Source organism: Diospyros lotus, chromosome 10 (genome assembly GCF_014633365.1).
Source record: "Diospyros lotus cultivar Yz01 chromosome 10, ASM1463336v1, whole genome shotgun sequence".
In the NCBI taxonomy this organism is placed as follows: Eukaryota; Viridiplantae; Streptophyta; class Magnoliopsida; order Ericales; family Ebenaceae; genus Diospyros; species Diospyros lotus.
In genome coordinates, this window is record NC_068347.1 from 19,745,246 (window position 1) to 19,773,096 (window position 27,851).

Sequence of the window (27,851 nt, forward strand, 5' to 3'; positions counted from 1 at the left end):
AATCTCTTCCACTGGATATCACTTCTCAATTGACACTTGTGACATATCCTTGGATTGACCCGTAGAACTCTCCCATCCTAGTGCAGTACGTGACATATGCTTCAGCCATATGAAGTTGAGATTTCCAATTATGTTGCCTCTATTATGCTGAGTTCTTCAAAAGTTGCTCTGTGATCTTGATAGCTTAAGTTGAGGTAGGGTCTACATTCCATTGGCACAAGACTACAAGTGGCTCATGAATTGAATGCTAGAGTTATAGGTTTGTGAGGCTCTTGCTTCTTCTTCAAAAGAAGCTTGGTCTCTGCCAATCACAAGAGAGTCCAACCATCAATTGGCGATCCTTCTATTGCTCTCATGATCTGACAGCTGAGACATGGTGCCCTTACCACTATAATTGCTTGTTATGCTCCATTGATGGAGCTCAACACAGACTTAAGATCTCCACTATAGAGAGGAGTCTCAAGTTGTCAAAACACATTGATTAGAACATTGGGTCTCTCTCTCTCTCTCTCTCTTGCTCGTGCCTGCACTCGCTCGCTCTCGTCATTGTCTAGTTCTATCCCTTCCCAACTTTAGTTGTCTATCCTAGTTGTCTTATCTATCCATGCTTGACAACTATTGTGATTTCCAAGCCAACACTATAGTTCTCTACAGAAGGAAAAGGAGATAAAGGATCCCCTTGCCTTGACCCCTAGAACTATAAAAAAAACATTAGTAGTGCCATTAATGAAACCAGGAAAGGAGATAAGCTCCAAGATACTGATTCCAATGTCAAGGTTTGAAACTAACCCAGCCATGGATCTTTGGAGCTTAGAATGAACACTCATTGGCAACAAGGACAACATTCAAAATTTGATGACCCTTTATAAAAGTGTTTTGGGAAGGATTAATGACAAGACCCCGACAACTTCTCTAAGTGCTTGATTTGTCAAAATTCTTTAAATACTGACAAAAAAAGAGAAGCCAAAAAAAAAAAAACTAATACGCCTACAGTTCTTAAGATCATTAGAACTTGCCTCTTTATGAATGAGAACTAAAAACATTGCATCAAGACTTATTTCAAAGAAAACAAGAAACAAGATTCCTTGGTGGAACCCGAGTTAATTCAATAACTAAATAAGCATAATTTCCCCCCTAACAAGTAATATTTATCAGATTGTAAATTGTTATTACTATTTTGTTTCACATTTAAATATCTTAAGGTGTGGACCTCAATCACATAATCTGTTTTTGCAGGTGTATTATTACTACCCATTCTCTGCACTTTCTGATTCTGCCAAGCTTTACAATGATCTTCGATGGAATGTCACAAGACCCCTAGGTTTTGAATCAGTCATGCGTGTAAGATGTAGCCAGGTGAGTTTCAGTTTCACCCCACTCTCATTCATTGTGATGGTATGGATAATTCTTTTTATCTAAATTATAGAAAAAAATACTTAGAATACCCTAGAGTTGAACTAATTTTTGGGTACTTTGCATTCATTTAAGGGTATTCAAGTTCAAGAATACTTTGGAAACTTCTGTAAGCGCATTCCAACTGATGTTGACCTACCAGCAGTAAGTTTCACTTTTATGAGATACTTGGTCATTTGAGTATTACTAAATGATTTCAGTCTTTTCTCTTTTTCATTAATGTGTGGTGTAAAATTCTGGAAAAAAATTGAAAAAATTTTGTTCAAGTTTCAAGCATGTCAAAGGTTCTGTAAGATAGTTGCATTATGTAATCTAAGCTTTTCTTTTCATCCACATTGGAATTTTTACCTTAAGACCATAATATTTCTCTGATAAAAGTTGGCTTGGAAATAACAACATATAAGGCCTCTATCCCACTAGATGGGGTCGTCTACATGAATTTCCAAGATTTCTATCTGTGACCATATCTATAGCAGGCTTGATAATCTTGACATAATATTTCCACTTCCTTGATTTTCATGGTACCATAGTTTCTGGGTGTGTATCTAGACTGTATTTTTTTTCAACCATGTGAAGTGCCAAGTAATGCCTTTGTTGATTATGACAACTTTCATGGCCGCCTTGGCATGAATTTTAGATCCCATCAGTTCTAAATGAGGGAAGTATTAAAAGTAATATAGCAAATGTTGACAAGTCTTAAAAATGTAAACCTACTGTTTTTATGTTTATGATATATGTTTCTTTCTTTCTTTCCGTATTCTTCTTTTGAGATTTCATTGTGTTGTGCAAAATGCTGTTCTTGGAGACCTACATAATTTTCCATGCCGTTTGTATCCAATCTGTACTTCAAGTGTAACACCCCCTCTTCTAGAACTGCCCGAGAAGAGGTGCTACAGGGGAAATAAAATAAAACTAACTGATAAACTGAAATCTGATACCATAACTGAACATCTCAATCAACTAGAATAAAAACTTCGAGTCAATACAGACTGAAAATCATAAACTCCATCTAAGGGAAAAATCCCTCAATTGAAAATTAATAATAAACTGACAAACACTATAAACTAACAAACTCTCAGACATCTTTTATCTTGAGCGGCTCCACGTACACACACTATAGACCACTGCTGCTAGGCCCCATATCTGGTACTCTCCTGCTAGAATCTGGAGGGGTGAAGAGTATAAGGCGAGCTACAAAGCTCAGCAAGTAATAAATTAGAAAGAATAACTGAAGCCGAATCGAAGAATATCGATACTGATAAATAACTCACTGAACTTGTACTGTATAATCACTATCTGTTTGTATTCATAAAAATGTAATGCACATAAACTGTAAACTAAATGCAAGTATGCAACTTTGGCTCATAGGCCCACATAATCTGATAATACATATCTGTCTGATCTGAATCTTGTATACATAAAAACTGTAAGCACATACTGTGGGTAATATGCCCCTAGTCCCCTGGTGGCCCCCCAGGCGGGCAACTCATAAACTGAGTTGAAACTGAAACTGATGGGATCCTCGCGGACAAGCCGCCTGACGCGCATAATGCAATGCAATGCTCACATACATGCTAGCACACGATATGTAATGTTCCATATAACGTCATGCTCAATGTTCATACCAAAATGTATGCACATAATCTCACAAAATAATGCTAGTCATGTCATAATAAAATAATGTTGAACATGATATGATCTTCATCTATATATTGGAATACAAAGATTCTATGAATTCTGATTTATGGTATAGGCATGATTAACTTGTTACATTCTGGTATATAAACTCGTTATTAGAAGATATTGAATAATTTAACTTAATTAAAACTTGAATTAAATGATTCTGGAAGTTCAATTAGATTTCTGGAAAAGCCATCCAGATATCAGGAAGGATATCCGGATATGATGAACGACATCCGAATATGAAGAAGGCTCACCTGGATACACTGATGCTCAAATAAGAAACTGTCTGGAAGATATTCGGATAGAAACTAGGACATCCGGAGATGATACTAGTCATCCAAATACACTGGAAGCACAAAGAACTAGTTATTCGGATATGATCGATAGTATTCGGATAAGAACTAGGACATCCGGATATGATTCTGGCCATCCGGATATCTCATTGAGGCATTTGGATGCCACGAGAGACTATTCGAATATGAATTTCAACTTTTGAGGGAGGCATCCGGATATCAGGTGAGACATCCGGATATTATCTTGACCTATCCGGATGTATAAACAAACCATCCGGATATCATACTCGAAGAACTTTAGATACATCCGGATATGATACAAGGTATCCGGATATTACTTGCAGAAAGTCTTAGACTCATCCGAATACAACACGAATCATCCGGATATCACTTACAACAACTAGGCACATCCGGATACGACTCAAGGTATCCGGATACTACTCACAATCACTGCTGGATACATTCGGATACGAAAACAAACCATCGGAATATCACCGGTCATCCGGATTTGAACAAGAGCTATCCGGATACCACTCAGAAAGAACAATTGGGACATCCGGATATCTCAACAACCCGTCCGGATGTCATTCACATAAATCTTTTTGATACATCCGGATAGCCTTTGGCCCATCCGGATATCACTCACATACTTGAAAAACTCATCCGAATATGAAGGCTCACATCCAGATATCTGCAACTCTTAAACTCAGAACGAACGCTCACAGAGACCCTGATCTTGAACGAATCTTAACAAACTATACCATTCTAAATTAAAACTTGGGAAACATGGGATATAAAACAACATTAAGGATGATTCAACAATGATTTTTGGAAGAATCGCTGTATAACTCATGCACATCTATCTCATGCATTCACTATTTACGTATATATATATATATATATGATATGCCCTGCAAACTTGGAGAATCACAAGACCTAAAAGAGTCGCGAGACATGGACATGAAGCCCAAAGGGTTGTAGGAGATCAAGGAAACAAGCCGATGGAGCAAGAGGTCGAGCCGAGACCAAGTGGGGAGTACCCACTCAGTTATGCCGAGTGGGTACGACACTGTTTTGGTTTTTCAGGCATAACTTTCTCATAGGAGCTCTGATTGAGGTGATTCAAAGTCCTATGGAAAGACAAGAGAATTATCTACAACTTTCATGTTTTGAGTTTTAAGAGATTCGAGTTGAATCAAGGTGTAAATCGGGCATGAAGTTGATGCACCTGCACTATTAAGGCTCAGAGTCGAGTATTGAAGGAAGATGGATCCGAACCAAGACAAAAGCCAAAAAGAAGGCATGAACGAGTGCCCCCCCACTCGGTCATGGGGAGACCAATTTTCCCTCACTTTTCATGACCCACTCGGTTATGCCGAGTGGGTACGACACTCCTTTGGTTTTTTGGCCATAACTTTCTTATACGAACTTCGATTGATCTGATTCAAAGTCCTATGGAAAGCTAAGAGAATTATTTACAACTTTCATGTTTTGAGTTTTGAGAGATTCGAGCTCAATCAGTGTGAAAATCGGGCATGAAGTTGAGGTATGGGAACCACTCAAAACCGAGCCAAGGAAAAGGGCAAAAGAAGGCATGATCGAGTGGCCCCCCCACTCGGTCATGACCGAGTGACCCCCCACTTGGTCATGGTCGAGTGGGCTTGGGCCAATCTCTCCTCTTTTCCCTCTCGGATGGGCCGCAAAATCATCAAAATGGGTCGCAAGCTTCTCGCCCCGATTCTCGCACTTCTTCTCTCTCTCCTCCGCTATAAATATGAGACGATGTCTTCATCCCAAGGTACGCACGCTAGAGTAATTGAAATAGAATTTCTCATTTTCTCTCGAGATCGGACTTAAGCATCGGAGGGTTTGCGTGGGGACCACCACCCGCGTCCTAACGGTGCTCTCGTTTTGTAGGCCACTCGTCGCCTCAGGTAACTCGGTCATCCGAGGCCACTCGTCACCGTAGGTCACTCAGTTATCTTGGGCCACCAAATCATTAGCGCACCAAATCATCAGGCCACCAGATCATCAGACCCTCAACTCACCTTGGTCACGAGACCTCAGCTCGCCTTTGTCACAAGACCCTTAGCTCCCCTTGGTCACGAGACCTTAGCTCGCCTTAGTCACGAGACCTCAGCGCACGTGCACGTTAGAGACGAGATTTTACTCTCATCGCACCTTGGCGACAAGACTCTTAGGACACTTGACTCTCAGAACCCTTAAGACTCAGAAGTCTCTAGAAACTCCCGTGGTCAACCACGCACCTTACATTCTCCCACCTAAAAAAAAAAAAAAAAAATAGATTGTTGTATTTTTGGCAACAGCAATATATATATACACGCACTGCAACTGATATAAAATCTGAGAACTCAATGAAGAACTGGAATAATCTGAAAAACTGATATGAACCTGTAATGGAAGGGATTACAGGAAGAATACTTGCCTAATAGAACTCTTTGATCGAACCCTGGAGCGATCTTGAAGACTCTAGCAAGCTTATGCTATCTCTTGGCCTCTCTATTCTTCACACGGCGTGAAGAAAAGCTAAGCTAATGGGCTTTATATATGGACATAAAGCCCTAGATCACACTTCTTCTACAACTTGGATTCCTTCTCCAAATCTAACTAGGAGACTCTCAATCCAAATTCATCTCATACATGGATTTTCATTCTCTTTTAAATACATAATCTCACTTAATTAATAATAATACAAAAATTATTATTAAAACTCTAAAATAATAATAAAACTTCAAAATTACCTTCATGCCCTTGCATTTAATTTCCACAAAATAAATGCCATTTAAATGCTATTTAAATATTATTCTCTCCATTAAAAATCTAAATTGCCACCTTGACAAATTCCTTTAACTCTTAACATTAAAAAGAAATAAATGCTATTCTTTTTCTTCAAAATCTCCAAATTGCCACATTAAATAATTAATTGGCAAAATCTCTTAATCAAATATTTCAACAATTAATTAAATAATTCTTGAATAAATACTGGGTCCTCTAATAGGTCGTTACATCAGGTGCCCCTATGGGTGTGTTCCACGTTCAAATGTTATTCTTTAAAGTGAAATAAGGCTAGGAGAAGGTTCCAATCAATTCTATGCAGAAATGGAAATCTATACAACTAAACTGTACATTTCAAAATCCAGTGTAGTACACAAAATTCGTCGCCTATTTGTATATGGAAAACATATAAATCTCCAGTAAGTACGAAGGAGGATGTGTAAGCCAGCAGACAAGTATCCTTAGAACAGAAAGGCAGGCGATTAGAGTGGATCCTCTCAACCTTAGATAGAAGTCTCCACCCAGGTTACATTACCCTGCTTGCTGTTCTTGCATTATTCTTTGCCGAAATGTATGAGATATTAAGTCATATTTTCATTTTTTGGCTTGTGGTGGTACGGATAATTTTATCCTCGAGCTAATTTAATGGTTTTTTAATTAGCAAGCCACACAGGTCAGTTTTAATTTGGTGAGTGTGACCCCTACTTTTTTATTGTTGGCTGGCATGTTTCAAACATTTTCACAATAAATACTGTGCTTGTGTTTGGGGTCTTCCTTCAGTGATGATCTTTTAAAAAATTAGTTTGTGCTACTCTTCTTGTTTAACCCTCGCTTTTTTTCCCATCCACTTCTATTGTATCTTTTCTAATTGCTGTTGCATAATTATCAATCAGGATTAAGTTGATTTTTTGTTCATTCCCAGTGTGGAATTTGTTCCCCTCCTAATTATCCTTCTCCTTGTGTAGATTGACTGTGACAAAACTATAATGGTAACTTTGAAACATGATGACAAGCTCCAGGATGGTTCAGAATGTGCTTTTCAGGTCCAATATCTATTTATTTACTATTTAAGGAAATCTGATTTTGGCTTTCACCTTTTTACGTAGGAGCTTCTAGTATCCTTAGTTTCACAGCTGCCATTTTAACTATTTTTTTTGTTGCAGTGTGCTCTTCTTTACACAACTGTGTATGGCCAACGAAGAATACGGGTTTCTACCTTATCATTGCCATGCACAAGTCTGCTAAGTAATCTTTTCCGCACAGCTGACTTGGACACCCAATTCACTTGCTTCTTGAAGCAAGGTAGTTGATTATGATATTTATGTCTCCTTAAAATGCAACAGTATGTTGTTTAGTTATATGCCCAATGACCTATTTCTGCTCAGCCTTCTTTTTTTCCCCTTGGATTGGCAATGTATCCTGTGTCAACTATAAAATTTTCCCCCACATCTAGCGAATGCATGTATCTATTATCACTTTCAAGAGAAAATTACTAATTGCTTTATTTAATTGCACCTAACCTGAAGCGGCAAGCGAAGTTCCTTCAACTCCACTCCTGCAAGTCAGGGAGCAAGTGACAAACCTTTGCATCAACATCTTGCACTCATATCGCAAATTTTGTGCTACGGTATCATCAACTGGACAACTTATCCTTCCAGAGGCACTTAAACTTCTTCCTCTATACACCCTTGGTATGTTTCTTGGTGCTTGTAAATCCATGTTTATCTGGATGTTTTATTATAGAATTAGTCACCTTTGGCTTTTTCTTGCTTTCAGTATGGGATTAGTTGAAATTTGTTTGTCCACCATTATTGATGTCTCCAAATATAAAGAATATGTATGGGTGACATGCAAATAGGATGTAATCATTGATAATGATTTTACATGGCATACTATGGATTTGAATTCTTACATCAAGTACAGAAACTTATTTATAAAAAAAAATATGTTTGATAACAACATGAATACTGTTTCATGGTAAATTTGAAAAAAGAAAATCATAAAACTGAGAAGCTAGAGAAGAGAAAATACACACTCTTGGTGGTTTTGTATTTGTTAAGTACTAGGCATGCTGGTGTAATGTCATAATCATGTCAATTAGGAGAATGTGGTAAGGCCACTTGTGCTTTCATGGTAGCCAGCAAGATGCACAGAGAAGTGGTACCTGGAGGCGCTGAAGCATGCAGTGTCTTGATTTTGTTAGTATATATGCCCACAAAAAATCAAATACTCGGAAGTTTATTGTGATCTGACTCTAAATTGACTGTCAGTTATTGTAATAAATTATTAGTTTGAGGAAATCTGCTGCTGTTTGGCATTAGTTTTCTTTTCATAAGATTTTCACCTGGTATCATGTAGTCTGATGTTCTGAGTTTTTTTAGCTTGGGAAAATTCAAAATATTTAATTCAAATCTAAATTTTGTATATTGCTTTCAACAAGATAACTGAACTAGATATTTTCTCAGCCATACCTATCAATCTTGAATCTAAATTTTGTATATTGCTTTCAACAAGATAACTGAACTAGATATTTTCTCAGCCATACCTATCAATCTTGCATGGTCGTGTTTCTATGTTGTACATGTTGGTTTCACAATATCAACTATATGATGGAACACGACCATATCATTTATCTTCATTCATTGTCATCTTATGAAACTTTTTCACATGAAGATGGTATTGAAACTTTATCTCATCATTCCCTTGGTTGGTTGTGCTAGGTTGGACATCCAACATAAAATTTTTACCGTATTGTTCTTTTTCACGGGATTGTATTGTCAATGTGACTTTCAGAAGTCAATTCAGATTACGAATATCATGCCATTGACCCTAACTTAGTTTAGGATGAGGTGTAGTGGATGATGACAATGACGATGACAATGAGCTATCGATCTTGTATCCTCAAGTGACTATTTTTCTTATTAGTTCGATATGTTCTGGGTGTTGATATGTTTTTGTGTACCATTGCAGATTAATTGTTATAAATATAACAAATACAACTACAATAACAATTAAAAGCCTTAATTCCTCTAAATGGGGTCATCTACATGAATTTAAGGTCTCCAATTATTTCTATCCATGGTTATATCCCCTATAAGGCCATTATATCCTACATCATGTTTAACAGTTTCCCACCTAGTTTTCTTTAGACTTCCTCTACTTTCTTTTTTTTTTGGCTGCAAACTTTCATTCATTTCAGTCGCTTGCCTCATGGGTGCATCTACGAGTCTTCTTCTCACATGTTCAATCTATCTTAATCGCATCTCCCATATCTTATCTTCAATTGACAACATTCCAATCTTATCATGCATAATTTTGTTTCTTATTTTATCTTTCATGTATGGCCGCACATTCAGCTATAAATATAAAAGATAATTTTTTTGAATTGTATTTTACCTACTTTTACAATAAAATGCTTTGAAAATATATGTACTCCTTCATAGTAGCATATAAGGTGCCCTCAATGCACAAGGGTCTCAGTTTTTTGAGGACTGGTAGAAGAGCCCTTTTTGTATGCAACCTTTATTCTTGTTTTTTTTTTTAATTGATTGATACTTAGCATATAGGCTTTTTTTTCCCAGACGAGGCAGGTGTTGTGTTGAGTTAGTGCTCCACTTATGGACACCCAACCCTTCTCTCAACATTCTTCTTGATCCTCCTAACAATTTTTGAGAGTCAGAGCAAAAGGTAAGTGGTTACTTTCCTTTTGCCTCTGGTAATCTAAGTTCTTCCCTTTCTGCTCATACTAGTTGCTTCCCTTCTACTTTCTGTCCTTGAGGAAACTTGTGAGTTTCTAAAAGTGAATAAGGCGGTGTTGTGTTCTCTGTCATGGAATAGTGCATGGCAGAGGGCTAGAATGTTGTTTTTCTTTTGAGAAAGGACTTTCTAGAGGAGAGGTTTCATACCAACTAACATAGGAACGTTTTAAGATAGGGTGTTGATCTTACTCTTACTCTTTCCTTCCCTTTGTGTCTTGAGATTCTCCCACCAGATAGAGGCATGCCTTCTCAGTTTAATGGCCATAATTTAACTCATTTGCATCGAGAATGCCTTTGAGCTCGAATAACATGTTCAGGTGTATGAAGCCAATCAATGAAATTATCAAGTTGCAGATATTCCCTCAAAGATGAGAATATCAACCTTAATCCCCAAATCCAAAGATCAACGGTCATTGGTACGACAAGGTGGACAAGGAGTATCATCATTAGTTGATTGGTGGATAAAGGGGTTATTAGTTTCTGCCTCCACTGCTTGAATCATTGTTATTAGAATTTTCATTTCTGACTTCGATTGAGGAAACCCTCATATGCTTCAAGTTGCTGTTGCAATTGTTGGATTTGCCTTCACAATTCTTCCATTTCAATTTCTTAAAGATTCCTTTGTCAAGCATTTTGGTGTCTAGGAGTCATTGTAGAAATTCCATCTTCCTACAGATTTAGCCAATCTAATTGTGAAGCGAAGGCGACAAAGCTAGAAAAATTGCAAGAATATAGGTGGCAGAGCCAGATCAGTTACAGAATTGTACTTGGTTGAGCTAGACTGATGGCAGAATTTAAAGGATAGTTGACTGAGCCAGACCAGTTACAGAATTATACTCGAGCTAGACCAATGGCAGAATTTAAAGGATAGTTGGCTGAACCAGACCAATTACAAAATTTATTGATAGTTGAATACCAAAAGCTTTTATGCAAACTGACATAGGGTTGTTTAAGATAGGGCATTGATCTTGGTGAGATTAGAAACCCCACTACGATATATGGCCAAATCACCACCTTGAGACGCCACCCCAAAGATACAAAACACTCACATTCTAGGAATCCTCAACTAGAGAAGAGAAAACAAGGAACACCTTGTATTTTAATACTTAACATATTCTCAAAAAGCTTACTTTACAACTAACCCAAAGGGGTTATATAAAACTACCAAAGGAAGCAAGGCTTTCTACTTTCTCAGTGTGGGACAAAATTAACTTAAATATAATGCTTAACACAAGGTCTTATATTAACTTTCAATGTGGGATAACATCATCATTCAACTAATGTAGGAACTTTTTAAGATAGGTTGTCGATCTTGGTGAGGATTGAGCTTAGAAACCCCACTACAACGTTTGGCCAAATCTCCACCTTGAGAGGCCACCTCAAGGATATAAAGCCCTCACACTCTAGGAATCCTCAACTACAGCATCTTCACCAAGCCTTCAAAGTGCTTCAAGCTCAAAAGCTTTACACCAGTCTCAAGAAGTGCAGCTTTTTAATTGATAAGGTGATCCTCCTCAGATATGTTGTCTTAATCCAAGATATTGAAATTGTGTAGAGAGAAGTAGTTTTGGTTGTCTTGTACAACAGAATTAAGCTGTTGTTACAGTTGAGTTCAGTTTGTTAGTTAGGACTCGTCTATTTGTTTTTTTTTTTTTTTTTACAGCTGTTCAAAGTTAGTTGTATTGCTAACAGAATTAGTTGAGTATTGAAGTCAACAAATACTCAACTGATTGTCAGTTTTTCTGCAATCAAGGATCATTCTTCAGCCAATCTTAGTTTCTGTTTCTTTTCAGTCTCTTTCCTTTTCTTTGTAGAAGCTCTCAGTTCATGGTTTTAGAGCCAACAACTTGTGTCAATGGCTGGAAATCAAGAACAATTTGGTTCTTCTTCTCAAAATCGATCCTTTTCTTTTTCTTATGCCTCACATTCTGATTTCTCCTCCATCACAAGAGCATTAAATTACAATCCTATCAAACTAGATAGTAATAACTATCTGTTTTGGAAAGCACAGATCCTGGCGACAATTAGGGCTTTTGATTTGATTTCCTTCATCAACAAAATAGAAAAGGCTCCAATCAAATATCTACCAGATCCAGATTATGATGATCCCAATGCATAGAAAATAAATGAAGAATATCTAGCCTAAATCAAATCAGATCAGTTATTCCTAGGATGGATTTTCTCTACAATAGACAAAGAAGTTTTAGAACTCCGCCTGGGGATGTTATTCATTGCCGGTCTCAAGCCCGAATAAAGGAAGAGGGTTGTGTTAGGTAGCCGACAACCAACGTAAAACCTAGTCGGATCCAAAACATGAACTCTAAACAAACTATGAAAAACTGTTGGGGCGTAACCCTTCATAGCGACGCGCTACATTGCCCACATGTAGCGTCAAGTGAGCTAGGGCCACTGCATCAGCGCACGAATGTAGTGACAAATGAGCAAGGGTCCCCGCATTTGCTTGGACAGATGTGAGTTACGAAGCTAGTCCAAAATCAAAGCCAAAATAAAAAACAAAATCAAATTCAAAGTCAAAGCCAAAACCAAAACCAAAATCATTGATTAAGGATTAGGTCATGGAACATAGGAACATTAACAAGCAAAGCTATAGAAGTAGTAGATGTGATGATTAAGAGAAAAATTAATATTTTGTGCCTTCAAGAGACGAGATGGGCAGGATAAAAGAAAAGATTTTATCAGAAACTGGATATAAAATAAGGTACACAGGAAATGATTGAGCGAAAAATGGAGTGGGGATTATTATGGATAAAATGTTAGTAGATGAGATAGTGGATGTAAAGAGAATAGGGGATAGGATTATTATGATGAAGGTTGGTCTAGAAAGAATGACTATGAATATCTTCAATACATATGCACCACAAGCGGGGTTAGGTGAGGAGATAAAAATAAAAATTTTGGGAGAATCTAGAGGGACTCATACAAATGATACCAAGAGGAGAGAAAGTGATTATAGGAGGTGACTTAAATGGTCACGTGGGTAGAGACGGAAACGGCTATAGAGAGGTACATGGTGGGTATGGATTCGGGAAAATTAAAAATGAGGGTAAGTCTATTCTAGATTTTGTTATGGCATATGGGATCATCATAACCAATACTAGGTTCAAAAAAATGGACGAACACTTAATCACATATAAAAATGTCGCATCAAGCACCCAAATAGATTACTTCCATATGAGACAAGAGGATCAGTTATGTTGTAAGGATTGTAAGATGATACCGAGGGAGTGTTGATGTCCAAGTAAGAAATTGGAAGAGAAAAAATCACATAAAACAAAATCCAAGAATTAGGTAGTGGTATTTAAAAGGGGAGAAACAACTAATCTTCAAAAAAAAATTAAGGGGTAAAAGGGAATGGAATGGAAAAGGGCAGGTAAACCAAATGTGGAGGAAAATGGCTACTGCCCTGAGAAACACGACAAAGGTAGTCTTTGGAGAGACAAATGGTAGAGCCCCTAGCCTTAAGGAGTCTTGGTGGTGGAATGAAGAGGTACAATTGAAAATTAGAAATAAGAAAACTTACTATAAGGCTGTAGATTAGTGCAACAATGAAGAAAATCTAAAAAATTATAAAGAAGCGAAAAAAACAGCAAAAATAGCTGTTAGTGAAGCAAGGTCAAAAGCATATGAGAATCTATATAAACGACTTGATACAAAAGATGGAGAAAGGGCTATATATAAATTAGCTAAAGCAAGAGAAAGAAAAATAAGGGATCTAAACTAAGTGAAATGCATAAAAGATGAAAACCAAAATGTATTAGTGAATGAGGGAACGATTAAGAAGAGATGGAAGAAGTATTTCACAAAATTATTCAATGATTGTGGCGATACAAGAGTTAGGTTGGGACATCTCATAGTTATCAAAGGCGCGCCTAGGCGCGAGGCGCCAGTTTGGCGCCTCGCCTTGGCCAAGGCGAGGCGGTTTTGGCGAGGCTCTCGCCTTGCGCGCCTAGGCGCTGGGGCGTGAGGCGCGCCTAGGCGTGCCTCATGAAACTGAGGTTTTCTACTTAAATCTTGCAGCCCAATCGCGCTTGCCTCTCCTCCCGACTGCATCCAGCCGCGCTTGCCTCTCCTCTCCAGCTCGCTGCTCGCTCCTCACTCCTCCCGACTATAGCATCTACCGTGCTTGCCTCTCCTCCCAACTCGCTACTCGCTGGCCCTCGCTGCTCGCTCGCCCTCCCTGCTCGCTCGCCCTCGCCCGATCTTCCATTCTTCCTCTTCCTCTCTAGCCCTAGCCGCGCGGCTGCGCCTGCCTCCTCTCTTCCTCTTCTCTCCAGCTCGCCCTCGCCCGATCTTCTTCTTCCTCTCCTCTCCAGCTGCGACCCCCTCCTCTCTTTCTCTCCAGCCCCAGCCCGATCCTCCTCTTCCTCTCTGCCGCGCCTGCCTCCTCTCTTCCTCTCCTCTCCAGCTCGCTGCTTGCTCGATCTTCCTCTCCTGTCTCCAGCCGCACCCTTTCTTCTATTCTCCTCTACTGAGTCTGCCCACTCCACGGTCTTCTCCTCTCTTCCTTGCCTCTTCTCATCTGCTCTTGAGCTCTTCAAGTTGAAGCTGCTAAGGCCCTAAAGCTGCCGCCGCTGCTGCCCACATCTTCTCCTATATTCATAATTTCAGATTGTAAGTTCTTTAGTTGTATTTTATTTGTTTATTTCTTGCATTTTTGCTTAATTTATTTTGCTGGCAGCTGGTTGCTGAAATTTGCTTTTAAGTCTTTATAATTTATTTCTATAATTAGGAGAATTTTGATGAAATTGGAACTGTGTTGCAACAGCCCAATAAATGTCGTCAACCACTTCCAAAACGGACCCGGCATGAAATTATTTTGAAGCTGATCCTAATGATAGAAATACCACCACATGTAAATTTTGTCGTAAAGTAACAAAAGGTGGTATATTTCGGGCGAAACAACATCTTGTGGGCGGTTTTAGGAATACTAAAGCTTGTCCAAAATGTCCTCCATCAGTAAAAGAAGAGATTGGAGGGGATGATGAAGATATTGACCTTGATGTTGATGATCTCCTTGATGATGATTGATTAAAAAACTTTTTTATATTGATTGTGGACTTGTAATGTTTATGTGTTTGTTTAGAACTTTGCATTATAATTGGTACTTGGTAAAGTTTAAGACTTTAAGTTTGAACTTTGATGATGTTTCTAGTTTAGAATTTGCATGATGAATGAATTAACTTTGATGTTGTTAGTTTATAGAATTTGAAGATAATGAATCATGAATGATATAAATGTGTTATTATTGATAATTTGATAGTTGTTTATGATTTTACAAAATTTTGAGTTTTTTTCCTAAAAGGTGCGCCTCGCTTCGCAAAGGCGCGCCTCGCCTCGTGCCTCAGGCTCCAGGACCTTTTGCGCCTCGCTGCGCCTCGCGCCTTTCAGAACTATGGGACATCTTAGTAACTCTGAAGGGAACGTGAGTTATATATTTTATCGACGCATAAGTTCAAATGAAATAAGACAAGCATTAAAAAAGATGAAAAATCATAAGGCGGTGGGACCGGATAATATACCAATGGAAGTATGGAAATGCATGGGAGAAGAGGGCATCTCCTGACTAACGAAATTATTTAACGCAATCCTTAAATCAAAAAAGATGCCAAATGAGTAGAGGAACAGTACTTTGGTTCCTATATACAAGAACAAAGGAGATGTTCAAAACTGTGAAAATGACAGAGGAATTAAGTTAATAAGCCATACCATGAAACTCTGGGAGAGAGTAATAAAGCAGAGGTTCAAAAAAGAAACAGAGGTCTCGGAAAATCAGTTTGGTTTCATGCCTGGTAGGTCAACAATGGAAGCTATATACCTACTGAGGCGCCTAATGGAAAGATATCGGGATCATCAGAAGGACTTGCATATGGTGTTTATAGATCTAGAAAAGACCTATGATAGGGTCCCTAGAGAAGTATTATGGAGGGTGTTAGAGAAGAAAGGAGTCTGAATAGCCTATATACAAGCCCCTAAGGACATGTATCACAGTGCAAAGACAAGGGTTAGAACATGCGGAGGGGATACTGAACCATTTAAAATTACAATGGGACTGCATCAAGGTTTTGCACTAAGCCCATACTTATTTACTTTAGTAATGGATGAACTCACTAAAGACATTCAGACAAAGGTGCCATGGTGTATGCTATTTGCAGATGGCATAATGTTGGTGGATGAAACAAAAGGAGTGAACACTAAGCTTGAGTTGTAAAGAAACAATTTAGAATCTAAGGGATTTAAATTAAGTAGAAAGAAAACAAAATATATGGAATGTAAATTTAGTAAGAATGCAAGAGTTGATGATGTTATAATAAAATTGGAAGACCAAATCTTACAAAGAAAAAATCATTTTCGATATTTGGGATTAGTGATTCAAAAATATGGAGAAATTCACGAGGATGTCGCACATAGAAGTAAGGCAGGTTGGCTAAAATGGAGAAATGCATCAGGAGTGTTATGTGATGGTAAAATCCCATTAAAACTGAAAAGAAAATTTTATAAAACAGCTATAAGACCAGTCTTGTTGTATGACTCAGAATGTTGGGCAGTCAAATACCAGCATGAGCAAAAAACGAGCGTAGCGGAGATGAGGATGTTAAGATGGATGTGCGGCCATACAAGAAAAGATAAAATTAGAAAAGAGGTTATTCGTAATAAGATAGGAGTAGTGCCAATCAAGGAGAAGATGAGAGACTAGACTAAGATGGTTTGCTCATATGAAAATGAAACCAAGAGACGCTCCTATGAGGAGAGTTGATGAAATGGAACAATTAGTCAAAAAAAGAGATAGAGGTAGACTCAAGAAGACTTTGGGAGAAACATTAAAGTTTGATATAAAGTGTATGGACCTAAATTAAGATATGACAAAAGACAGAAATACATGGAAGTTTAGAATTCATGTAGCCGACCCCACATAATTGGATAAAGGCTAGATATGTTGTTGTTGCAAGAGTGGAGGATGTTATAATAAAATTTGAAGACCAAATCTTACAAAGAAAAAATCATTTTCGATATTTGGGATCAGTGATTCAAAAAGATGGAGAAATTCACGAAGATGTCACGCATAGAATTAAGGCATGTTGGCTAAAATAGAGAAATGCATCGGGGGTGTTATGTGATGGTAAAATCCCATTAAAATTGAAAGGAAAATTCTATAGGACAGCTATAAGACCAGTATTGTTGTAAGGCTCAAAATGTTGGGCAATCAAATATCAGCATGAGTAAAAGATGAGCGTAGCAATGATGAGGTTGCTAAGATGGATGTGCCGCCATACAAGAAAAGATAAAATTAGAAATGTGGTTATTCGTAATAAAGTAGGAGTAGTGCCAATCGAGGAAAAGATGACGGAGACTAGACTTAGATAGTTTGGTCATGTGAGAAGGAGACCGAGAGACGCTCATGTGAGGAGAATTGATGAAATGGAACAACTAGTCAAAAAAAGAGGTAGAGGCAGACTCAAGAAGATTTTGGGAGACACATTAAAGTTTGATATGAAGTGTATGGACCTAAATAAAGATATGACAAAAGACAGAAATACATAGAAGTCTAGAATTCATGTAGTCGATCCTACATAATGGGATAAAGGTTGAATATGTTGTTGTTGTTGTTTTAGACAGAGAAGTTTTAGATCAGGTGATTCATTGTGATCCTCAGCAAAGGTATGGTATATTCTTGGGAACTTATATTGTCAGAAAACTGTTGCCAGATGTTTTCGGTTAAAACAACAATTGAGATCTATCAAGAAAAATTCTTTATCTATGAATGACTATGTTTTCAATATTAAAACAATAGGACATGCTCTTGCTGCAATTGGTGAGCCAATTGGTGATAAGGATCTTTTATTAGCTATTTTGAGTGGACTGGATAGTGACTTTGAAACTATTGTTAGCATAATTACCTATCAAATGGATAATGTTAACCTAGGGAAAGTGTACTTACTGTTGATGCATGAACAAAGGTTATCTGCTAAGAATTCTTCTTTATCTTCAGCCTTAAATTTTGAAGGTATACCTCTAATGACTGCAAATGTTGCATCCCACTGGTCAAGAAATGGTAGTGGTCCTATTAACTCTCAATGAGGAAGCAGCCAATCTTGCCGTTATTCTATGGTAAGATTGGACCAGTTGTGATTGAGATTGATTGACAGTGATTGATACTGGTTTCCTAAACTAAGAATGTACCTTCTAGAAGATAGATTGTTGTATATTTCTATGATTTGTTGTATCCTAAGTTCCCCTAATCTGATTTGGAAATGTTCTTATCCTAAGTTCCCCTAATCTAAGTTCCCCTAGCCTTAAATTTTTTGTTTCTGATTTGGAAATGTTGTATCCTTTGTTTCTATAAGACCAGTTTTGTTTTTTTATTTTTCTAATTTGGTAGGGTATCAAAGCCATTTTCACTCTTTCTTGACAGGGTATCAAAGCCATAAGATTATAGGCATTTTTTTTTTATATCTTCGTGGTCGTCATCAATCTTCTTTTCAAGACACTATGTCTAATACTCCAAACCCTATACCAAACTTGTCGATTCCAACAATACAACGAAAATTCTATTTGCTAGAACCAATTGTGGAGGATTAGGTGGAGAGTTACAAAACCTTCAAGTAGCTTACCGGTTGAATGGTAAGAATTACTTGAAGGGGTCCCAACTAATCCGTACGTTTCTAAAGGGAAAAGGGAGGTTGAGCCACTTATTGAAAACGGGTCCTAAGGAGTAAGATCTAGCATTTGCAGCTTGGGATGGGGAGGATTCCTTGGTGATGTCCCGGTTATGGAACAACATGGTTCCAGAAATCAATGATACGATGATGTTCTTGACAACAAACAAGGACATTTGGGAGGCAATCGAGCTTAACTGCTCCACGGTTCGTGATGTAGCACAAATCTACGAGATAAGAACCAAATTGGCAGGCACAAGAGAAGGTTTAAGGACCATTACAGAGTATGCTTATCTTCTGTAGACCCTATGGCAAGAGTTAGATCATTACCAATGCTTGAAAATGAAGTGCAGTGAGGATGCTGCCTTGCATAAAAGATTTGTGGAGAAAGGAGATGACGTATGACTTCCTAGTCGTTCTTAATATAAACTTTGATGCTGTAAGGGTACAAATCCTCGGTAAGGAGGATTTGCCTTCCTTGAATGAGGTTATTTCCATAGTGCGTGCAAAAGAGAGTAGAAGGGGAGTTATGTTAGAAACTTCCCCGGTGGAAAGCTCTGCCTTGGTGTCCATGAAGACTCAAAATCAAAGCAAAGGTCCTAGAGAAGAGAAGAAAGCCATGGACATAGACTTTCTTTGGTGTACCTACTGCAAGAAGCCTAAGCACACCATAGAGAAATATTGGAAGCTCCATGGAAGGCCACCCAAAGGAGAACCATCAAGAAGTCAAGGGCAAGGTCAGGTGTACATGGCCAGCAACCATCAACTTCCTGAACAGAAGGATTCAGAACAAGGAGAGGCACTAGAGCTAAACAGGGCTGAGATCGAGAGATTGAGGAATTTTTTGGGATCCCTCGACAATAAGGCTGAGAAAGGTATTTTTTTTTTTTCTGTAAGTGAGATTCATAGAACACAAACCAAAGATGAAACGGTTACAAACCAAGGCCAAGGCATACCCCGAACTGACCAAAAACTAGGGGCATGAACATAACAACGATCACCCTCTCGACCAAAAGATGAAAAAATAAACTAAAAATAAGAAAAACATAGGATGAAGCAAAATAAAAGACAATATGTACAGAAAATAAACAAAAGCCTAGAAGTGATCGAAAGCAACAATCCATCTCGGAAGATCAAGCCCGTTGTACTAATCACGACCAGGAAAACTGCAAACGAAACAAGCCCCAACTGGAGAGGCAGCATCGAACACAATGTATTTGCTCTCTTGCTCTCATAGGTAATTCTTTCCCTTCTTTTTCTCTACAAGTTTCAGAACTAGTTCACCAAAACTCTTGGATCCTAGACTTTGGAGCCTCTGATGACATTACTTCTTTTTCCCAATTATTCATTACCTATAGCCCTTGTTCTAGCACCAAAAAGATCACAATGGCAGATGGCTCTTTGACCACTGTTGCTAGCCAAGGAGATGTTCTCCTTAATGAACATCTCACCATAAAGAATGTCCTTCACGTCCCTAAATTATTTACCAACCTCGTAACTATTCAAAAACTCATTTTGGACATTAATTGCAGTGTTATTTTTCATTCAAATTTGTGTTAGATACAGGAATAGGGCATGAAGAGGATGATTGGTCATGCTAGGGCCAGGGCTAGACTTTACTGCCTTGAGGAGTGGGGTGAGCAGGAAAAAAGGGAGAAATTTCTTCTAATGTCATGCCTGGCTCAGTCTAACAAAGACCAGTTGTGGTTGCACCATTACCGGCTTGGCCATCCTTCCATCCTAACTCTTAGGGTGATGTTTCCAGATTTATCTAAAGGTCTAGATATTAAAAACTTTCATTGTATTGTATGTGAGTTTGCTAAACACAAGAGGGTGTTTTTTCCTCTATCTAATAAAAAATTGCTCACCTTTCTTTTTAATCCACAATGATGTTTGGGGTCCATCAAGTGTTTTCAATATTTATGGGGCATGATGGTTTATTATTTTTGTGGATTGTTGCATGAGGGTGGTTTGGTTATATCTATTGAAAACAAAGTCTGAGGTAGGCTGCAAATGGGTGTATATAGTGAAATACAAGTTTGATGGGTCATTAGATAGATACAAAGCCAGGTTGGTGGCTAAGGGGTAACACAAGTATATGGGTAGACTACCTAAATACTTTTACACCAGTTGCAAAGTTAAACACAGGGCCCTCCTATCTTTGGTAGCTAATCTAGGTTGGCCACTACAACAATATGATGGCAAAAATGCATTTCTGCATGGGAAACTGAAAGAGGAGGTTTACATGGAAGTACCACTGGGATATGGTCCAACAACTAAGGAGAAGGTAGCATGCAAACTGAAAAAAGCCCTCCATAGACTAAAACAATCCCCAAGGGCTTGGTTTGGCCAGTTTACAAATGTAATGCTTGGCATGGGATATAAGCAAAGTCAAGAGGATCACACCTTATTTATCCATCACTTGGCCACAGGGGGAGTGATAGTTCTCATAGTGTATGTGGATGACATCGTGGTTACTGGCAATGATGAAGAGGGCATGAGCAAGTTAAAGGAATGTTTGCTAAGTGAATTTGAAATTAAGGATTTGAGGAGATTGAAATATTTTTTGGGCATAGAAGTCACATTCAAAAGAGGGAGTATTAATTTCTCAGCAAATGTAGTAGATCTCCTAACTGAGATTGGAATGCTCAATTGCAAGGCGATAGACACTCCCATCGAACCAAATCACAAGTTTAGGGAAGCTCTAGAAGACAACATGGTTGATAAGGGGTTCTATCAAAGGTTGGTTGGAAAGTTAATCTATCTAGCTCATACTCGGCCAGACATTGCTTATGCAATGGGAGTTGTCAGCCAATTTATGCTCAATCCCAAGGAGGTTCACCTAAGGGCAGTGTATAGGATTCTACATTACTTAAAGGGAACACTTGGGAAAGCTATTTTGTTCAAGAAGGGAGAGTTTATGTCACTTGAAGCGTACACGAATGCTGACTATGCAGGATCCCTTATAGATAGGAGGTCCACATCGGGCTATTGTACCTTTTTAAGAGGAAATTTGGTGACATGGAGGAGCAAAAAACAAAGTGTAGCGGTTCAATCTAGTGTAGAGGTGTTTTTTCTAACAAAGGAGGTAGAGGTTGAGGCATATCTAACTCTGGAAAAATACATTGTCAATTATGTGGAAAACCAAGTCATTTTGTTGACAAATGTTACCATAAGTTCGACCAAAATTTTCAACGTTTTCCTAGTTAAAATTATGGTAGAGGATTATCGTAGTCTGATTCAAGAACTTATCTTGTAGCCCCTAGTGATCCTAGCGAAGTATTTCTAGGTGGGACTGGTTCTATTCACGGTTCTTACTATAACAATTCTTTCATTCTTTGGATAATCAATTTTCTTCTTCTGCAACTTGCAATTATCTGTCTTGGTTTGTTGACCCTGGAGCAACAAATTACTTCAGTGTTAGGTTTGAGGATGATAGAGTGATCAAAGGGTCTTTTTTCGAGGTAGGGATTTTGGTTCCACAAATAAGTCTCTAAACTGAACTAAAAGTGAGTCAAGAGAATCAAGTTCCTATACCTTTTATTGGTGTTGGGGTTGGCTATTGATGGCTAGCCTTAACTCTCCTTCCTGCTCCTGAACTTCCCCCATATGTTTCACTGCATGGATTGAGAATATCTGTGCTACTTGTGGCAGCTTGTTTATGAGTATCTTTTGTAGTTTCTTCCCCGATATCATCTTGCACAACCTTGTTTCTATACTGCCTATCAAGGTTATCCGCCTGCCTTCTTTCTCAAACGTTACTTCCATCTTATTGAAATCAAAACAAATGGGACTCACATATTTTATCCAGTCTACCTTGACACAATGTCACACCCCCTTAGCTTTAGCAATCTCAAATCTGCCTTAAATTCCTCCCTATGCATTTCCTAGCAAAACCCTACACGAGTCGATTTGCAGACCACCTTATTGTCGTTAGCCACTGTTACTAATAGTGGTTGTGTGCCAGTAAGCCAAAAATTCAACTTCCTTGCAGTGCTTTCATCTAGGAAGCTATGGGTGCTTGCACCGTCTATTAGGATCATCAATCTACAATCTTGTGCCTTCCTTTCTACCTTGATAATCTTACTGTTAGCCAATCCCCTCTATACATGTAATGAGATTTCCACATTTTCTTCTCCCTTGGTCTCCATGGGGTTTGTGGTCTCCTCTTCTACTGCATCTACTTCTTACTCCCCTTCTAGCAATAGAAGCTGCCTCTTGCATTGGTGTCCTAGGGTGTACCCATCCCCACAATGGAAACACGGTCCTGCCTGCCTCCTTTGTTCCACGATCCTCTTGCCTGGCGATTGAGCAGGAGTGATTTTAGTTGGAACAACCATCCCCTTTGTACCTTAAGCAACCTTACCACCCTCCTTGAAGAACCCTCAGTTCCCTTGCTGGGGAATTTCGGAGTTTATTCCCCTTCCCAACCATCTCAGCTTCTTCATGAGAGCCTCAACTGTCAGCTCTTGCACTCTCAGCCGCTTGCTTGATGGTCTTGGGTTGAAACATCTTCACTATGGGTCGTAGCTCTTCGCTCAAGCCGCTAATGAAACTTGAGACGAAGTATCCTTCTGTTAGTGGGGGTTAAGGACTAGCATAAGCGATTTTAGCTCCTCAAACTTACGTTGATACAACTGCATCGTTCCTTCCTATCTAAGCTTGTTGAATTCTGATAGGCCACCGGTGTACCAAACCTACCAAAGACCAGCAAGCATGAAGGGGAGAATAGGGAATTAGCACATGCAGGTTGTTACAACCAGCATGTGCGCATAGGGGGTAGTTTTGTAATCCATAAGCTGAGGGAATAATCTGCATGTGCAAGGGAATTCGGTTAGAGAGGGGCAGAGGAGCGGTATAAAGAGCTGAGAAGAAGAGGGAGAGGGTAGCTAGTTTTTGATAGAAGAATTGGGAGAGTAAGGGCCTCTCGAATGCCCTGGTTTGTTCTTGTTTTCTTGCTGAAAAGTATTGATAGTTATTGATATTTGATTGTTGTTTGGATTTCTATTGGGGTTCCTATCAAATTCCTCCACAACATCCATCATACTCTGATCCCCAAAACACTCACATAAGTCCTCCACAAATTCTGTCCATTGGCAGCCTTCCTTCACCCGACTCAACCCCTGAAACCAAGCATCTCCAGCATCATTGAGATAAGCAGAGGCCAATGTGACCTCTTGTTGTTCGGGCACGTTATACACGCTAAACATTTGTTCCCAACACCTTACCCACCACCTTGGGTTTTGGCCATCAAACAATGGGATCTCCAATTTCAGCATAGGGAAGTCAACTAATTAGGAACAGCCTGAGCTCCTTGTGTCTTCTCCATATCATTTTCTCCAACAAGTAGTGGATCGACCTCAAATTCAAAAGATCCCTCAGATCGATGGGCCATCCCATGCCCGGGAAGGATTTGCTCTAAGCTTTCTCTAGGGGGAAATTTAGGGGAGAGTCTTACAAAATTTTGGCCTGTGAACATTATCATGAATTGCTGCAACTGATCTCACAGCTAATTGTTCTGCTCATGCAACAGATTGTTCTGATCACGGCTCTCTTTGTGCCACCGTTCCATCGCTCCATCTAACCTCCTTTCCACCACTGATTCCACCAACGCCTCCAAGGTTCCCATCCAAATTTGCATGTCTACCACCACAGTCGTGATTTGCTGTAACTGAGACTCCATTTGCTTCATCCTAGTTCCTCGGTCATTGTGAAGAGTTTGTTGAACATGATTGTCATCCCGAATCATGCTTTGATACCAGTTTGTTAGATTCTTAGATCTGACAATGAAATTCTCCTCTCAATTGGGGAGAATTGAGAAGGATCGAGGGAGAACGAGAGAGAGAGAGAGAGAGAATTGGGGCGGGAAAGGTGAATTTTCAGTTTGTATTCATTGATGCCTCAAATGGAGCGGGATCAGTTTATTATATACTGATCCACCACTTGGGACACGGCGCCAAAGGCAGCCAAATTCAAAAATAGCACAACTGCCTAACTACCAAGCTTATTTAAGGCCGGCCTACACTGCCTATACAATGTGTAAGTACCCCCTGCCTTTATAACCGTAGGCATATGACATTGGAGAAGCCAAATATAGAGCTCTGGCACAAGGAGTTACTGAAATTTTGTGGATAAAGTCTTTATTTGCTGAACTGGGCTATTCGGTTTCTAAAATTCCTATCATCTGGTGTGACAATATGGCAGCTAAAATTATTGCTGAAAGTCCTGTCTTCCACTCATGCACTAAACATATTGAAATTGATGTTCATTTTGTTTGAGAGAAAGTTAAAAATGGTGAGGTGGAGATTAGATATGTTCCCACACAATATCAAACAGCTGATATTCTCACCACAGGTATGCCTAGAGACAGGTTTCTCGTTTTGTGTAATAGGCTTGGCCTAACATTGTCTCCTAATTGTGCTGTTCAAGATAAACTACAGCGGACTACTTCTACTAAGGATGATTCAAGATGATTCCAAATTAACTCCAGATCTGCCCAAGTTCCAGGGTCTAATTTGAGGGGGAATGTAGAGAGAAGTAGTTTTATTTGTCTTGTACAACAGAATTAAGCTGTTGTTACAGTTGAGTTCAGTTTGTTCTTAATTGCAATTTCTGAAGCCTTTTATTGTAAAGCTACTCTTGTAGTATTACCTGTTTATTAATTTCCTTCACTAAGATAATACCATCAACAACTACCATAAGCCCATGATACTGTATTGTACATGTCTAGTAGTTTCATCAGTTCATCACTATCAGCTGCACTCAGTGTTCTAAAACGCGCTAGGCGCTAGTCGGGCGCTAGGCTAGGGACTAGCGCCTAGGCAGGGCCTAGAAAAATTGTTGTTTTTTTTTATTTTTTTGAACTTTTTGATGTAATGTCATGTTATTTTCAAGTAAATCAAAGTAGAAAATCAACAATAATGCAACATAAACCAATAATGCAACAATAATGGAATGACAAGTGAAATAGTAGAATTAAGTATGAGAAAACAAACTGTTGTAGTTTAGTTCTAGGTTCAAGAAAGCAAAAGCAACAATAATGCAACATAAACAATACTTGAAGAATCTAAGTAAGTAAGTATCTAGCCATCTAATTGGATTTCTTCTTCTTCATATTCTTCTAACACAAGATCTTCATCAGACTCAAAATCAAATTCATTGAGTTCTTGCCCATCTTCTTCTTCTGATTGAAAATCATCTTCACGAAACTCTCTCATTCTAGAACTTTTTCCTGGTTGAAGCATTTCGTCTGCTCCGGATGCTTCACCAACCACTTCTCGAGTAAGTCCCGTACCAGGCTCAACTTCTTCATCAACATTCCTTTATTTCTCTCTTTTTTGATTGTTCATTAATTTAGCATTAAATTAGATATAGACTAGATTGTTCAATCGATTCACGTCCAATCTATTTCTTTTCTTCGTATGTATCTACATAAATAAATAAGAACAATATTAATATAAATGATGGGGATAATGAAATTAAAATATTAAAAACGTTTTAAAATATACATTATAGATTATACACTAACCCCTTCGAAAGTGCTCCAGTTTCTTTCACAACCGAACAAACTACTAGTTAACAAGAGGATCTTTCTCGCCATTCGTTGTAAGTTTGGAGTTTGATTTTCATATGTGGTCCACCATGTAACTACAACATAGGTCAAACAAGTATAAAGTAAACAAATTTATACACTAATACTGTAATAGTAATACACAATAGAAACTAAGAAAAGGACTTTAATCTTATACCTGGATTATAATTGTCATCATTTTTTGCACACCCTTGAGCTGCCCATGATTTTCCAAAAGCTCATTCTTTACGAGTATACTTTGGCAACTCAACATTTACAACATGGCCTTGCAATTCACCTTCATTTTCATAAAACATCTCCACAAAGTTAAATAATCCATCCATCACTTCATGATCAAGCTGTATATCCATATCCTTAAAGTAGTAAGGATTCAAAAGGTAAGCAGCAAAATGTAGTAGACTATCTAGCCTATCTTTCACCCGTGCTTCAATAATCTCCATAATAGGCTAATAGCTCTTCTCAAGATTATTCAGAGCCTCCTTAATATCTTTCTTTGCCTGCACAATCTCTCCTTATAAAAAGCCCATAGAAGGCTTTCTATCTGCATCAACAATTTGAAGCACCTTCAGCAAAGGTGCAAAAATCTTGAGGCATAAACTCACACCATTCCAAAAAAGAATACTCATCACAGTAGCATAAGCTGCTTTCCCTTTAACAATCTTGAACCATTTGCACTCTTACCATTCAGAGCTAGTAAACATTGTCCTCAATTGGGCTTTTTTCTCCATCAAACTTTGCAAAGTAAGGAAAGAAGAAGCGAATCTAGTGACTCCCGATCTCACAATATCCCTCTTCTTCGTAAATGATCTCATTAAGGACAATGTCTTATGGTGTGCATAAATGAAGATTGTCAAATTATTGGCCTTATCAATAACTTTCTTATATGTTGGCAATTTTTCAATACTTTCTAGCATCAAATTGATAGTGAGTAGCACATGATGTCCAAAATATATTTAGCCTCTTCAACTTCAATAATTTTGCTGCTCCTATATTGTTAGTAGCATTGTCAGTTACTACTTGAATGACATTTTGTGGCCCAACTTGCTCAATGCACTTGTCCACATATTCAAAAATCAGTTCACTAGTATGTGCTTCATCTGAAGACTCTGTGGAAAAAAGAAAAGCAGTACCTGCATTAGAATTAACACATAGGTTCATGATACTCCTCCTTTTTCTATCTGTCCAAGCATCTGTCATAATGGAGCATCCATTTCGTGCCCACTCTTCTTCATGCTTTCTCAATACTCTTTAGTTCTATCAACTTCTCCCTTTAACAATGGTTCCCTCAACTGGTATTGATTAGGAGGTTTGAAGCCTGGCTCAAATTGACCAACCGCCTCAACAAACAATTTAAAGCTATCATTATCAATAGCATTGAAAGGAATGCCGGTTTTATACACCCATCTAGCACAATATTGACGAACAGACTGTGTTCTCTTTTTAAAGAGTGCTTCACTGATATTTTGTTTCCTTTGTGTTATTCCTGCACTCGTTTCAGGGGTGATGGAGCTTGTAAACTTATCCAGAGGGCCAAGTGTACAGGGTGCTTTGTTGCTCCCTAACTCTTGCAATTCATTTTCAGCATCCTCTTCCTCCCTTTCAGAAATATTAATAGAGGATCTCATCAAATCTTCCTCCTTCC

General features: G+C 38.5%; 1 protein-coding gene across 4 annotated transcripts in view; it reads left to right on the forward strand.

The window, feature by feature from the left end:
- LOC127810975 (protein transport protein Sec24-like At4g32640) overlaps positions 1-27,851 on the forward strand; it is a 94,225-nt gene that overhangs the window by 62,120 nt on the left and 4,254 nt on the right. For all 4 annotated transcript variants that reach the window (XM_052350623.1, XM_052350624.1, XM_052350622.1 and 1 more), the window contains exons 17-21: positions 1,237-1,356; positions 1,489-1,557; positions 7,151-7,228; positions 7,349-7,487; positions 7,712-7,876. In XM_052350623.1, coding sequence (XP_052206583.1) covers positions 1,237-1,356; positions 1,489-1,557; positions 7,151-7,228; positions 7,349-7,487; positions 7,712-7,876 — 571 coding nt within the window. The remainder of the gene's footprint in view (positions 1-1,236; positions 1,357-1,488; positions 1,558-7,150; positions 7,229-7,348; positions 7,488-7,711; positions 7,877-27,851) is intronic.